This window comes from Plectropomus leopardus, chromosome 5 (assembly GCF_026936395.1).
Source record: "Plectropomus leopardus strain MGB_pleo_1.0 chromosome 5, ASM2693639v1, whole genome shotgun sequence".
NCBI lineage: Eukaryota > Metazoa > Chordata > Actinopteri > Perciformes > Serranidae > Plectropomus > Plectropomus leopardus.
Window position 1 is genome coordinate 26985547 of NC_142180.1, and position 17005 is coordinate 27002551.

Genomic DNA, 17005 nt, shown 5'->3' on the forward strand with positions numbered 1-17005 from the left:
CGAGGCCGGGCTCGCTTTAGGAGAGGGAGGGGAGGGGAACTGCTGGAGAGGGGAAGATGAAAGGGAAAGACTATTTTGAGAAGCCATGATTTTGTGATGTGGACATCTTTCTCATCCGTGATTAAAAACTGAAGCTCGGCGCTGACCTTAAGGTACAAACAGTCACTGCGCATGTGCACTAGTGTATGTGTGCATGAGCATGTTTTATTTCTGATAACGCTGTATCTTTGAATCAGCCCGTTTGTCATTTTATGCAAGTGTGGCATTTGTGTTGGTGTGAGTCATTTAAATAGCCATCTTTGTGTGTGTGTGTGTATGTGCATGTGTACGTGTGTGTGTGTGTGTGTGTCTGTGTTTGTGTGCTTTAACAGCTCTAGCTGGCCTGCCTGTCCTGTGGCTATGTCACTCTGTCCTTCCTGCTGTGTGTCCTCCCTCTCGGCCACTCTGGCTCCAGGCCATCACCAGCCTGGCCATGACATTTACACCTGAACACGAAGTCTCATCTCCAACACACACACACACACACACACACACACACACACACACACACACACACACACACACACACACACACACACACACACACACACACACACACACACACACACACACACACACACACACACACACACACACACACACGATCATACCAATCAAGGGGGAATCAGTTTACAGAGAAATACAGAAATACGGTGCATAATATTCTCCAGAGAAATAAATGTCACGGCTTTTGCTGGCTGGGATGAAATAATAAAACGCAGAAACAGGCAGAGCATTTCGAAATGTCTTTTCTGATCCGTGACTGTAATGCTGAATGTAAGCAAATAGGAAAACACTCAAATTAACTTGTTTGTGACGGTAATGAGCTCCGCGATAAGCCACTGATGACCTCAGAGGATGACCTCATGATCCTAAAACATGTCATATACAATAAATAATCTGATTAAATGAGAGTGTGACATCTGGTTCCTGCTGGCAGAATATTAACAAATCTGTCACCACCAGACTCCTTTTGGAGACCCATAATATTAAAAATGATACATTAGGGGCGGAACAACACATTGATCTAGTAGATTAATATATCAATTCAGTGATGCAAAATGAAAACATTGATATATATTCTTTATTTTGACATTTATTTTATACATGTGTCACCATTTCCACATAAGCCAACCTCTTTCCTTCTGGCTTTTGGGGTTTTAAGCAGGAGGTGTCAGAAAAGTTGCCTCATAAAAGTTAACAAATATTGTATTGTTGTCTGAAGACTCAATATAGCGAAGCTAGATGGTACCGTAATTTACACCCCTCTTGAACAAACTTCAGGCTCTGTTGGTTGAGCAGCAGCAGTTACTCATTAGCTTTATGTTGCTGAAATCAGTGAATTACAGTTTTACAGTGTAAAGCGGTAGACTACAGTTAGACCATGCATGCATAAAGAGAAGTGGATTCAGCTTTGGAGGCAAGTTGTCATTCATTCCCATTACAAAGCCAAAAAACTACATTCCCGTGATATGAAATTACCTAAATCTTCTTATATCATGGGGCCCATAAAGCAGGCGCACTAGGGAACAACAGATTATCAGCCTGGCTGATTACTGGGGCCAATATTTGGCATTTTGCTGATTATCTGTATTGGCATTTTATTCTGATGATCGCCGACAAAAATTAATTAATCAAAAAGTGCAAATAAAGTGTTTAGCATGGTAGGAACTTTTACCTTAAGGGAGATATTTTTATTATTCATTTTTTATTAGAATTTTCACCTGACTTCATAAAAAAAGTTGCTGGGAACTTGTATATGATGTTGAATGTTTCAGTTTTGATTAAAGGCATTTAAATACATATTTGTGTGAGAGGTTGTTATATTCCAATCCACACTCATTCTAAGTATCAGTTATCTGTCTCAGACTTTTGAAATATTATTGGACCGAATGGATGAAATTCTGAAAGCATAACAAGTCATTCCTCAGGCACTGTGACGCTCATAAAAAATTTATACACTGATTTACAAATGTCTCTTTGCCAATCTGAGTCTATAGAAAAAAAAGTCTTTTTGGGCTTGAAAGCATCGTTTGATGGACCTGAAGGTTGTAATTTTATATTTGGCCACTAATTCAAATTGGCTTCAGGGCCCACTGCTTTCCGTGGGTTGGGTTAGACAGTTGTTCTATATATCAGGCTGATAATGTCACATGATGATGGTCTAAGAGCTGACGGCAATCTGACTGAGCCAAACACTTATTGTCAAGTCTGGAATTGGTCAAATTTAATTACTGAAGAATGACTGCATTGTGCAGATATTTAAAGCCTGCTAAATTATCAAAGACAGAGACACATCCTGCAGACATTATGAAGACTGATGTCTGCAGTGTAATAATGACAAAGCTATGGTTAGAGGATATTAGCATGGATTTTCTCACTTTTGATTGGATGTGTGGACCTCAACAAGCTACAGATGTCAGGTGTTTTGGGCACGCAAATAATCACAAACCAAACTCACAACAAATATTCTGCAGATGGATCAGACAAACAGTTTCACCTGATGGACAAGTTCTATAAGGCCAGTACACAGACGTAGGTATAGTTGATCTGATGGCTTCACAATAACATGCAGCAATTCTAGTCAAGTTAGGGAACACACACACACACACACACACACACACACACACACACACACACACACACACACACACACACACACACACACACACACACACACACACACACACACACACACACACACACACACAGCATATATAGATGTGTGTGCCCACCTTTAGTATGTTTGCATATTTGCATATGTAGAGGAGTGTACAGGGTTCCCACACATTTTCATGGATAACATTTCAAAACTTTCCCATGACTTTTCAAGGACAAATTATACAAATTATAGACTTATTGTTGTGCCCCACTTGCCCTGCATTTTTCAAAGTTTCTTTACAAATAATGTCAGGTAGCTGGTAAAAGTAAAAGGAGAGACAAAACATGAGGAGAAAATGAAAAAAAAAGTGATGTAAGCAAAACCTCACACATCGGCACATATTACAGCTACATTAGATTTACATAAAATAAACTTGCTCTTATGTTAAATTACATGGAAGGTTATCCACTGGAGATTACTCTAACAATTTTATTTTAAACCAGAAAATTCCATGACTTTTCCAAAACGATTTTTTTTTTTTACAAATTCCATGACTTTTTCAGGCCTGGAAATGAGATTGAGGTTCATGACCATGGGATTGTACAGTAGCAGCAGTAAAGTATATATTGGTAATATGGTCTAAAATTATGCTCAGTCATCTCCTTTCACTAAATCTGGTGCATATTTTTATCTAGTGCATGTATCTAACCTTTATATAACATTGGTTAATTCACTGAGCATGAATGTAATTTTCCAGGAACGCCCTGCTCCACAATCACACCTGGAAGCTTCCCAGTACAACCACAGTTAACCTCAGTTAATCGCTGAGCAGCTCCACCGCAGCAGCCGAGCAGCCTTGTTAGAGGGCATTTCTGCAGTGATAATGAGGTACGTGCAAGTGATGCTCTTTCACCTTATGCTGCCATATCTATCCTGCCAGCCCGGGGATTGAACCAGTGACCTTCAGGTCACCGACATGCTACTCTATTTCTGTGTACTGCCCTGCAGAGGAAATGTTTTGCTGTCCACACACTGTGCACAGTATTTGTTGTGAGCTTGCGTTGTCTGAAGAGGAAGAAGAGAGTATTCTCTGAAATGTGTCAGCGCAAAAAGTTCATTCAAGGATGTAGCTGCTCTCTTGAATTTTTGTGTATGAGATAATATTTCCAAGGACTGGGTGCTCACTTAGCGGTCTGATGAAAGAAAGCTCAGCAAGACTGAAGTGCCAGCATTTCTCTGAGGCACTAATAAAACAATTAGCTTCGAGACATCTCCTCTAAAACAAGCCATTGATCCTTTTGCAGGCGTCCCGGGCTAAATTGGTGAAAAATCAGCAATCCGACAACAAAACCTGCTTTCTCTTCACATTATTTCCCCTTCATCTGACACAGACATTTCAGACAGACAGTAGCATCAGATTCTACAGGACAGTCCCCCAAACCGCTCAGCTGCTCCACCGCCTCAAAACAACACAAACTCTTAAAGAAACAGTGAAATCTGCACGCCAACATGTTGTGTATCTATGTCGGGATGCCATGTACGCAATCAAACACATGCAGTCCAACATGCGCTATCTCCACTCTAATCTCTCCTCCGACTGTGATTATTGCAGACATCAATAGCACAATGTTGTGGAGAGTGTTGCTATTTTCCCTCTTCGTCCTTCAGTGTTTGTGTAATGGAGCTCAGCCTTTTTCCGGTTATTGTGCGAGAGAGGGGTGGTGGTGGTGGTGGAGGTGGGGTGGAGTGGGGGGGGGGTTAGTGGCCGGAGTCTGACAGAGCGGGCAGCCAGAATATCTGGGACACACACACACTCATGCATGCACAAATACACACAAGGACAGACTGACTGGCAGACAATCTGTCGGAGGCAGATCAGCGTGAGTAAGACGAGGGCTCGCTGTCTCTCTAAATGCAACACGCAAACATGTATGAACGCAAACACACAGACACACATGTCTACAGGGGGTGTGCGTAGGCGCTGACTGACCAGAGCGACCAATCTTTTCCGCCTCGATCATGAGAAATACACCGGATGCAGTGAAGCAGTTGGACTGGGGTTGAGAAAGGGCAGCGAGTTAAGTGGGAGAAAATGACTACGCAGTTTGTGACAATGACAGAAATACTGCAGAAAAAGAGGAGTTAGAGAGCGGGAAGTGAAGAGGAAATAAAGATAACTGGATAAAGATGAGATGAAGAAAAAGGGGAGTGAAGTATTAGATAACTCTAATCCAGTGGTTCCCAACTGGTCCAGTCACGGGGTCCAGATTTCTCCCCAGTCATCAGTTCAAGGTCCCAAGTAGGGCTGCAGCAGTATAACAGTTTTCAGGTAAACAGTGATGTAAAAGTTGACGATTATCATACCATGTACATTTTCTGAGCAACGATATTGAAAAAAAAAAAATGCAACTACAGAGAGAATCTCCCCTTTATTTGAGTTATTTTCGAAAGGGAGATCTTTCACACATACTTCAATTTTTAAAAAATGGTTTCAAGTCTTAATTATAAATGATAAAACACTTGTTCAACCAAAACTAACCCTTCTGTTTTAATTCCTTTAAGGGTCATTCTGACTGATAATAATAATAATTATATAATACCGTGAAACTACAATATTTTATAAGACAGTTATCGTACCGTACACTAGAGGTCGACAGATTATCAGCCTGGCTGATATTTGGCATTTTGCTGATTATCTGTATCTGCGTTTTATTTTAATGATCGCAGATGAAATTAATTGTGCGTAATACACTCACCAACACAAGGAAATACATGCAAAGAAAGTGTCAGCATGGGAGGAGCTTTTACTTTGTAAAGCCTCATTAATGTTAAATTACAAATTTTAGAAATATGCAGAAATATTTGCATTGTTTTTTTTCCAGGCTTTTATTGCCTTTATTTGACAAGTAAGTGTGAGCGTGAAGGGGGGAGAGAGAGAGAGAAGGGGCGACATGCAGCAAAGGGCCGAGGCCAAACCTATGTATATGGGGCGCTGCTCTATCCACCAAGCCATCAGGCACCCCAGAAATATTTTCATTTTTATTGTAAATGTATATTGGTTCCAAATATCAGTTATCGGTCTCATTAAGTACTAATATTTGGTATCGGTATCTGCCCTGATAAACGTATATGGATTGACCCCTAGTCCACACATTATAAATGACCACATATTCAGTTTGCTTTCACAAAATGTAAACAACACGTGCGCTCAGAACACAATGACATATTACAAGAATTAACAGAAACAGCCCTTCAAAATAAAAGCTCTGTCCTGGAAATTCACTGAACTTCAAAATTAAGTGTTTTTTTTAATAGACTTGGTACATTCATGAGTCACTTGTCCATTCAGAGACTGGACCAACGACCCACTTTTGGACCACAACCCACCAGTTGGGAACCACTGCTCTAATCCACACTATTCAGGTCATTTGTGTCTTCCACTTCCACGTACAGACACTCGGAGACAAGCTCAAACAGTAGTCTGGCTCAAGCATCGCCACCGCCACTCTGGATTCCCCTTTACTGACAGAGAGACTGGGGGACAGGATGGGAGGAAGAGAGGAGGTGAAAGGACAAAAGGTTCTGACCTAATGTTGTGCCAAAGGAGAGAGGAAAAAAGCTCCGGGGAAGAAACACTGGGGGGATGACGGCAGGAAGAGAGGGAGGGGTGTGCAGAGACCCAAAATAGAGAGACAGAGAGAAAGAGGAAGGGAAGAACGAGGCCTTGAGCAGGGGAAGGGAAAAGATCTGACCGAGACGAAAAGTTGAAGAGAGAGAGAAGAGAAGCAGCGTCAACACACGTCATACTCTCTTCCTCTCTCAAGGAAAACGCTGCACTCCTCCCATCTCTCCCTCCCTCGTCTCCTGCTTCGTTTTGCTGCTCCTTAAAAGAAGAGGAGGGAAACGAGACGTGAGAGCTGAGAGATCACAGGAGGGCGACGAGGGGAATGTGTCGGAGAGAGAATGGAAGGGACGAGAGGGAGCAGCAAGTCAAAGAGAGGTCGCAGGAAGACGGGTGAAGAAGAGGAGGGGAGACGGATGACGGAGAGAGAGAGAGAGAGAGAGAGAGGACCTCCTGTGGATCGTCATCTGCCACATTCATCCGCCGGCGTGCAGTTAGACCAGAGTGTTGCTCCTAATTCTTAATCGCTGTTAATCCCTCCACCACCCATCATCTCTCTCTGTCTCTGGCTTCCACTTTCATTTCTGTCCCTCATTTCCCAACAGCCTGCTAGCTATTAATAGAGCTGCTGCAGCCGACAATTATATTCATTACAGATTAAACTGTTGATTAGTTTTACAATCAATCCATACTATAAAATTACTAAAAGGTGTAAAAAAAAAAAAAAAAAAAGTATCACAGTATTACGTTTTGTATCGATTCTCTAAAACATTGCATCGATTATTTATTAATAATTTACAGTAAAACTTCAAATATAAGCCGAGTGCCAATTAAACGGCCAGTCCCTTTAACTAGTGCAATGTGGAGACACATTTTAACAAATAAAGGCGTTTCTCAATTAAAAGCACGGCATTTGCCTGATATGTATAAAACCGGGTTGTAACTACCGGCAGGTAGTTAACTGACATTAACTACCTGCTGGAGTTAATGTCAGTTAGCTGCTTAGATTTACAGTATATGTTTAAACTTTTGTCAATATGGACATGCTACACACATCTTTAGCTTGTTAAGATTTTCCTACAATTCAATTATTCAGTTAATTTTAGTGAAACTTTGAGAACCAAAGACAACCGTATTAATGGCAGAGTAATTAAAAGATGTAAAAGACCATTTCTATAAAAGCTAGGAAAAAATGTCCAGTGAACTATATTCATAATTATAAATCTAAAATTATTTTACAAAATGATTACAATTTTTAAAGTTTTGTTGACAAGTCATTTCTTGCTTTGTATTTTTTTCTCAACATTTGCAGGTAGCCTAATTTTCTTGTACTTTTCACAGATTTCTTGCTAACCTCTGGGTCATGTCTTCTTTGTTGCTAACTACCTTCTTCCCACGTTTTTAAATAAAATAAAGCCAATTTGCCAAGGTCTCAAAAGGTTAAATAAAAAATTTGATTGTATTTCGATATTTGCTGAGCAATAGTTTTTGTGTGAAAGGAATTAAAAGACCGTCCCACATAAACGCCTGTTCCAAAAAAAAAGCCTGTTGATTTCAGTGATTTAAGCAAATAATAGCCTGGGCTATTAATTAAAGCTTTACAGTATGTGCAAAGATTTGTGGCGGCGGCTCATGTTGTGTTGTGTTTTAACCCCTGTCTTGCTATCTATCTTCAGTCATTTGTGTTTATGTTAGCAAATCGCTAACATAAACACGAAGAACAGAGGCCTAAGAAACAGTCAGAAAGTACACTCCGCTAACACTGACAGTTCTCTTAAAACACTATCACAACATATTGCAATATATTTAATCATAACTCTGTATCATGATATGCATCTTATCACCAGATATTTGCCAATATACTAAAAATGACATAATGTTGAACATATTGTTTTGTTCAAAACAATTTTATTCCCCACATAAAGGGAGCAGTAGGGGGATTCAGTGTCTTGTCCAAGAACAATCGAACCACTAAGCCTACACTACAATTAATGGATGACCTGCTTTACGACCTGTGTTACAGCCATATAAATTGTCAGAATTTGTAAAAAAAAAATTACCATAATTTCTAGGAAGTTCAACATTTCGTAAGACCAAAATAGCCCGGTGTCACCTCAGCTCATTTTTGATTTACAGGGGGCGTTATCAGCAGGCGCAGACAAAACTGTCTCTAGATGCAACTGGATGGACTAAAAACCAATCAAAATAGCGAAATGTGTGATATAAATTAGGGAAGTGTTTAGTCCGTTTTCAAGTAGGTAAAAAATGACAGCCTGGTCACAAACCTTCTTAAATTACAGCTAAACTATACACAAAAATGCATTTCCGGGAAAAAAAAAAAGAGGCGGAAATAAGCAACACCGTAACAGAATGATATTTGATCAGTTCTTCCTCGTTAGACAGTTTAATATGAGTTTTGTGTTGAGCAGGATGGAGCAGACTTGACACAATTACAATCAATCAGAGCAGTGAAATGTGTGACGCATGACAATCTGGACCTGCGTCACTCCTCTGTCAATCATTGCATCAAACACATCCCATATTAGTAAAACGGTTGTGATTGGCCCAGCGCGGGCCGGTTCTGCTGGAAATCTGTCTGACCGGAAGGGGGACCATCTGCCAGAGCAAGTGAAACATGAGCTCTCGGATTTGTCTGGTTCCCAGAATCAGAGCAAAAGTCAGAAATCATAATAAATCCTGTTTAAAATGTTGTAAAACAGAAAAACAGTAAAGCTCTGCAGGAATAAAGGAGGAACCAGAGAGCGTTTGGCATTTTCTGTTTGAGAAGTGATGTCAATCAATTATTTAAATTATGCATGATTAATTGTCTTTCCATATAATCCAGTGAATAATCCAGTGTTTCCCAACCTTTTTGGCTTGTGACCATTCACAGCAAAGCTTGTGATCCCTTGCCAGAGGCTACAGATGTTCCCTTTTGAATTTGAATAGTTTCTAGAAACTTGAAGAGGTAAAACTATTCACAATAAAAGAGAAAAGGTATTAAAAAGGTATTAAAAATGAATTTATGTTTTTCCTTCTGCTCCTAAAATAAATCTGACGGTTTGCCGTCCTCAGATTTACCTCAGGCCTCTCTCTGCCCCTAAATTAGAAACGACTAGACAAATCGATGAATCGATGAATTGATGAATCGATGAATCGATGAATCGTTTCATCCCTAATAGACGCTCTTAAAAGGGGTACTCCAGTCTCACCTCTCCTCTCCGTCTATCTAAACGTTCAAGGATACTCAACACCTGAGCGAGCGCACAGTTCACACTGCAGCCCCACTAACTGGTTACTTCCTCCCTCTTACACGAACTGTCAACATGAATGACTCCAATAAAACTGCGGTGTTGACAGTTATTGTCTGAAATGGAGAACTTAACACTCTGCCAGAGGACTATGAGCTATAATGAAGAGAATATATTGTGAGGGCAGAAGGGGCAATGGGTCTACGCTGAGCAATTAACTCAGTGAAATGGAGCTGTGAAGCTTTTATTGACATCTCTGTGTGTGTGTGTGTGTGTGTGTGTGTGTGTGTGCATATACTGACCAGTGAAGAGGTCTCCGTTGCTGTAGGCCTTGCCGCGTCCCTCCTCATCGTTGGGCACGGCCGACACCTGCTTGGCCGAGGTGCAGCCCATGGCCTCACACTCTGAAACCTCTCCTCATCTCACTCTCACCTGCACAAGGACAGAGACAAACACTATAAAATGATTTGTTTGTTGATTGTTTTTATGATGCACTTTATAGACATCACTTCTCAAAAGCGCTGCACTGTTTGTTCAATGAAGGTGGCTGTCACTCATGCTAACTCGCCTCTTTTTATTCTTTATTCCAAACAAACTGGGCCAATCGATAAAAAAAACACTTCATGCAGTTTTTTTTTCTTTCCAGCATCGCAGCAGCTTTTGAGATCTGCTTCACCTTCAAAGAACACACTCAGATCTGCAAATCTATTCAGCGCTGTGGTTGCAAAACAGTGGCAAACCCCTCAGAGCAGGGTGTTTGATGCATATTTGTTTAGAAAAATACATTTATCTGCATTCTGGGCATCCTGTATGTGACCTCGAGTCAGGAAACCTCAGACACATTATTTCCTTCCAGTTTACACAAGTGTATATTTCGCACCTGGTGTTCAGAGTACCAAATGTGGGGTGAGTCATAAAACAACAGCAGAAAGTGAAGTAAGCAATTACGAGAAAATGTTGCACATCATTACTTGAACCTCGTGAGTGTCTCTTTTGGGCTAAACCATAGCCTTTATATGTGGAGTGAGTAAATAAATCTGATGGCCTGGTTTAAAAGTCTGTAAGTAAATTAGCATTTTGATTAGATCCATATTAGACTGATATATTTTATTGTATGATGCTACTGATTATTTTTTAAATGTATAAATTAATTGTTCTCTAACACAAGATCAACAAAACAAACAGAACTGTTTAAATATGTCTGAAAAAAGAGGGGATTTAACTGCACAATACAAAATCACCAAAAGCTACAGATTATCTGATTTTTTGCATACTCTGATGAAATGGAATAAGCTGTTAACACAACATTGACATATTATCATGGCATATTATCTTTCACAAAAATCCTAAACAAAATATAACATTTAAATATAAAGATGTACAATTGTGATGAGGATCCAAAAACAAAGAGAACATCTGCACTGACATATAATCTTACTTATCTATTGTCTATCGGCTACAATAGCTGAAACTATTTCTGTTTGTTTTACCCACATTAATTAAGTAAATACAACATATCACATGGAAAATTTGCAGCAAAGAGTTGACTGTTTACACAGCCAGCAGTCACAGAGCAACGTCGGCATTCACCTGTAATTATGTTTCTGCAAGTCCAATATTCATTCTCCTCATAGCTCTGTTTTAATCTCCACCAACTCCTGAGGGAAATATCTGGCTCTTCAGCTGCTTAATGCTCCACAATGTTCACCAGCTAGTTTCTATCATTGTCTGCCTGCTGTTTGGCACTGCGCAGGGAGGGTACAGAGGGTTTCTCAGAGCTTGTTTGGTGTAAAAACAGATGCCTTCTGTGGGTGCAGATGAGGGTGATGAGAATGAACCATAACAGTAAAGTTGCGGGCCAGAAAACAAAAGCAACTAGCTAATACTAAGTACTAAAATTCTTCGTATAGCTGAGGAAAACTGCAGAGTCGGGCGGTAATTCCATGTGGGTTCATCACTACAAGCAGCACCTCTCCCATTATAATGAGTCATTTGATCCATTGTTAATATAAAAATATTGATCAGTGCAGCTTTAAGCTCGGGTAGGCCATATAATTTTGGCTTCATTGTGCAAAAATCCCATAAAAAACTTTGAGCATATTGTAATTTGAGGGGTCTGAGTGGGCACTCCTATTGGCTGCAGATGCACCTGCACAGGTGAAAGCCTGATTCAATGGCAGTAAATCCTGCAGATAAAGTTGCTTTTCCAGCACTGGCAAGTTCCAACACTGCAAAGCAACCCAAAAAAATGATGACGGACTCACAGATAGAGAGAGAATATTGCTGATAGCTAAACCCTCTGCTCACTGGAGCGAAACACTTATATTTGCAGCTTCAAGTCCACGTTTTTGTAGCTAATGCTGGCAAGACCTTCAAATCCTGCCACTATAGCCCACCTCACCAGGAGGAGAGCAGGCAGCAGCTCCCAACACTGACTCCAAGTCAGCGGCCACAGCAACCTGAATCCATCCAGTGTGAACCCAGAGCCCAGACTCCCTGCCACATGAGAAAACTTTCTGTTGCTGCCATTGCGCAACTGAGAACCAGCACTGCCACTGGCCACCAGCTTGCTGTGACACCTGCAACTGGCAGAACTCGAGCCGCTACAGCTGCCGACTAAAGGTCTCCCTCCTGAGCTGCTGCTGACTCTCCTACCGAGGAAGCAGTCAGCGTTGGAAATTAAGTTTTTTGATGCAAAAATTTACCAGACGCTCATTAGATTATCATTGTTTTTGTGGCTGGTGATTTCAGCAAATCTGGCAGCCACTTACATATTTTACCAGCATTTGGCTGGTGGCTGGTGCTAATTTTCAACCCTGGAAGCAGTTCACAGGAGCGAGAGCACGGCGGAGAGACCCTGGAGTGGCTAGCTAATTGTTGTCTCATCTGTAGTCTGATGAACAGCGACGGGGAAAGGGATTAGGAGGGCTGAGCGAATGTCCTGAATACAACTGTGCAATGAAATAAGATTAAATAAATCAATGTATAGGAAACAATGGGTTACTGTATGAAGTGCGTGCATATGTCTGTGGCTGTCTGGTTGGAGGGGCTTAGGATAGAGAGGCAGAGGGGGGGAGCTGCAGGAAGAGAGAGTATATTTCTGCTGTTTTTTTGTGCCTTTTCCAGATTTCTGCCTACCCCATGACTGGTTGCTCTGTAACTATGATCAAATATAGGTCAAAAACTTGTATCGGGTGCTCATGGAAAACGGGAACCAACAGGATAAACAGGAAGGAAATCCAGGCACCCCAAAGGTGTGAAAAACATGAAAAAATAATGAGGATTTACATTAAAAGGCCTTTATTATAGTGGTTAAATCATTAAAAAAGCCAACATGTTTTGACCACTGCTGTTCTGTGTCAGGGCTTTAGAAAACCCTGAAAAAAAACAAAAAAAACCTGAAGACTGGTAGTCAAAACATGTTGGCTTTTGTAATGTAAATCCTCATTATTTTTTCACACTTTTGGAGAGTCTGGATTTCATTCCTGTTTATCAAATTACTGAAACTGTTGTTGATTTAATAAGTCTACTAATAATAACATTATTTTGAAATTTTGGTATGTTGAGGAGTCCCTAAACTAAACAGCTCACTCTTAACATGACGGTGGGAATAAAATACTCTCAACACTTTATTATTATTCGGTGAAGAGGAGAGCAGAGCCCTCCCACCCAGCAGGACAGCAGACACAAAGCTGTGAACGTCTCCGTCAGTCAATCACACACTGTCAGACACGTTACACTATAGATAGTCTCCATGTCACTCACACATGCCATATGCTGTCATTGACAGAGCCCATCTGACTGCTGCCAGTTGCACACACACATGCACACACATACACACACATACACACATATGGAGGCAGCCAATGATTACCCATCATCACCAAAATGAAATCTGCAGCTCCGGTACTGAGAGGAGGAGGAGGAGGAGGAGGAGGAGGAGGAGGAGGAGAGCTGAGGGGGCTGGAGAGGCTGTTTTCTGGAGTGGCAGAAAAGGAAAAGACAGGGAATAAGAAGTAGGAGGGTTGAGACGAAGGGGGAGAGAGGTGAGGAAAAGGATGGAAAATAGGTGGGATAGAAAGAGGCCAGAGAGAAAGACAGCGCAGGGCATCAAAAGAGCGCTGCCGGCCCCTCCTCCCTCCTTCAGTGATCCTCACTGCGTTTGAAGTTGACAGGAGGCCAGTGTTTACTCCTGTGTTTAGGCTGCGGCCGACCAGCCTCCATCTCTCTGGACATGACACAAAGCGCCAGGTGTACAGGGAGCAGGGAGTGGTGACTGTGAGTTAACTGCAGGGAGGGCTGTGTGATGTTGTAGCTGTATAGTTAAAAAGAAGAAGAAGGTCCAGTTTGACAAAATTTTGATTTTCTATTCTTATCCTAATGGCACTCACAAAGTATTGCTGAGAATGTGTTGACAAGGCTTAAAAGATACAAGTCAGTTAGTCGATTGTACAAGTATAAGGAAACCCCCTGAGTTACAATGTGGAATCGCTTAAAATTCAGGTGCGATCACTTCCAGTTTTATCTCTTCCTAAACTGGTTTTGATATTGAATCTGTTGGCTTGTTTACAACCTTTCTGATTAACATTTCTTTCCCTGTCAGACTTCACTATAGCGCTGTCACAGTGATCCCTGGTGATTTAAGGCTGTTACTTTTTATCTGGCCCTCAAAAATACCATTTAAACGTATGCAAAGAATTTAATAAGCAATCTATGCTGATGTGGCCAAATTCATAAATCTCAGTGAAAGAGTGCAACAGGTTCTCTCTTGTATTAGAGCAAAAAATATTTGTAATTGCACCCTCATTTTTCTTAATCATGTACACAGAAAAACTCCCATTTGATAAGGATTCCTTTAATTTAGTTTTTATTTCTGCCAGGCGTGAGCCAGGGATCATGCATTTAGTCGTGAGTGTGTGTGTGTCTGTGTGTGTGTATGTGTTTCTGTCTGTCCACAGCTAATCTCACAAACTACTGGACCAACCAGCCTAATATTTTGTGTGCACATGTATGACTGTATATCCAATGACCACTTGTGGTTGCAGTTATTAACAATCATTTAAAAAACTGTTTAGTTGACTGTTTTATACCGTCACTGACTGCTGACTTGTTTTAAAAACAAGGGGCCTGTACCGTCTGTTGAAGGCCACATTTTGGCCGTTTTTGCTCAAAGTTTGGTCTTAGTTTGAACTGAAGCATCTGCTGATTAATTCCATGCCTGATATGTTGTGATCCGCTAAAGTTAGACACATTACGAGATGAATTAGCTCCTATTTTGTTATTCTGCTGCCATCTTGACTGGAGGGGACAATTCCACTGGTCACAGCTGCGCAGCGTACTGTCTGCCGTGTCAGCGACTCGTTTTTTGTCCGTCCTGTGCGTGGCATCGCACCACATAAGGTGTATCTCAGGAGCAAAAGTGCGTGTTGTTAGTCAAGTGAGCTTACTATCAACTGACATGACAAAAGGACTCAACGTTGACTTTAAGTTTCACACAGACAGCTGTCTCCTGGGTGAAAGCCCTGTGCTTGTTTGATCCCTCCACCTCACCTCCTGCCCAGCCTGTCGATCCTCTCGCTCTGTACACTACATCCATTGCTCTTAACGTCCAATATGACGTCGTCGGATGTACATTCGAGTTGGTTAAAAGCCTGGTGTTTATACAGACGCTAAAGCACGCATTGTACATCGGTATCTGAGCCTGCGGGCCCCTGCCCTAGCAGTCTTTTTAACGCCCTGGGAGTGACACCAGAGGATGAGGGATTTGTGTTTGAATCTCTCTCTCAGCTCTCCCGGTAAAATGACATTAATCTCTGGAGCCTGAGCAGAGCTTACACATGAATTTCTCAAAAGGCCTGCAGGTGAGAGGAGTCTGCACCTAGGGAGAGAGAATCAGACACACACACACTTACAGTCATACACACACAAGCTTTGGATGTGTGCGATTGTGTGTGTGTGGTGTCACCTGTGGCCCAAGCGTGTGCTCTGGTCTAGAGAGCAGCTTATCAGCCTGTTCCAGGCAGCGTGGGACACCTCTTACTACAACTACCACTCTGGAACAACTCAATTATGGCTCTCTCTCTCTCTCTCACACACACACAAACACACACACTTATAAACCCATGCAGACATGCACAGCTGGGAGGTTTTAATGCAGTCTCCTGCACATCCTCGCAAAGAGACACTGGCGGCAAAGTTTCAATAATAATCTCATCCGCCATAATCTGTCTCTTGACAGACTCGCTTAAATGAGGATTTTGCTCTGAGGAGGACGAGGTGTGCACCCGGAAACACTGCCGCAGGGGCTCTTGTTACCCGACAGAGAATCACAGCACAGCGAAGCAGAGAAGTGAAAGCCAGAGAGGGCTACAGAGACAGAAAAGGACGGGAAAAAAGCAGAGCGAGAGAGGAGACGGAGAGGGAGCAGTCGACTTTCTCTTAACTCTGGGCTATTAGTGTAGAACTGAAGTGAATATTAAATTAGCTCAGCACGGAGACTCCCTTCTGTAACCACTGAAGGAAGTGCGTTGAGAAATGTGAGCAGCCTTGATAGATTTTTCAAGTCTCAAAGGATCTCCAGTGTGTGGGCAGCATCTGTTTGAAGGGCTTTGATTTGTGTGTATTGAAACATCAAATTGTGAGTAGGAGCAGACTAAAAATAGACCTCGCAGTCCCAGAGCCATTGTTGTGTTCAGGGATAATGTTAGGCTGTGTGAATCTGTAAGCCAAGCTGCTATTACTTGGGTTATACATATAAGCTACAGCTAGTAGGCTGACTATTACAAAGCCAAATACAGCTATAAATAAATAACAGGCAGGCCTGTAATAAAGGCACTTCAATGACACAAAAATCATTTATGTGTTGAAATTCAAGAAGTCTACAAGTCAAAACTGCTGTGTTTTGCAAGATGCTCAAGCAGCTTCTTTTATTACCTCCACCAAGAAGATTATGTTTTTAGTTTGGCTTTTTTGTTGGTTTGTCTGTTTCTCAGAAGGATTATGCAAAATCTACAGGCCCAATTTTCATAAAACTTGGTGTAGGGGGGTAACATAGGCCAAGGAAAAACCTTAAATTTTGGTGTGGATCCAAAAGCAGGAGCAGATGGACAAAATTATTTTTCACTTTGGTTAACATTGCAGTGCATTTGACATCAGCAGGTCTGAGCTCTCCGAGTGCCCTTTTAGTTCCTGATGGTCTTTGTTTGGGCTGTCCTGAGTACTATTTTTGTGGCTTCAAAGCTTCAGTGATGATTACTGTGGCTCAGGATGTAGAGCGGGTTGTCCAAGAATCAGAGGATTGGCAGTTTGATCCCCAGCTCCTCCAGTCCACATGTTAAAGGGGCAAGTTGTATGGACAATACTAAACCCCCAAATAATGGCTTTTCCATTGGCATGTGAACCCAAGTGAATGTCTAAACTGAGCAGCATGCGGCACCGTGTATGCTAGCCTCGACCACCAATGTGTGAATGTAAGAAAAAGAAAGAAAAGAA

At 41.6% G+C, this 17005-nt stretch overlaps 1 protein-coding gene across 2 annotated transcripts in view; it reads right to left on the reverse strand.

Annotated features, from left to right (window-relative positions):
• The window catches only part of LOC121941193 (uncharacterized protein C1orf21 homolog), a 41390-nt gene that overhangs the window by 11213 nt on the left and 13172 nt on the right, over window positions 1-17005 (reverse strand). The window contains exons 1-2 of one of the 2 annotated variants that reach the window (XM_088077850.1): window positions 11105-11237; window positions 9817-9946 (exon numbers count right to left, since the gene is read on the reverse strand). In XM_088077850.1, coding sequence (XP_087933976.1) covers window positions 9817-9907 — 91 coding nt within the window. In that variant the 5' untranslated portion in view covers window positions 9908-9946; window positions 11105-11237. Of the gene's footprint in view, window positions 1-9816; window positions 9947-11104; window positions 11238-17005 lie in introns of those variants that run through there. The other variant, XM_042483929.2, reaches the window with a different exon arrangement.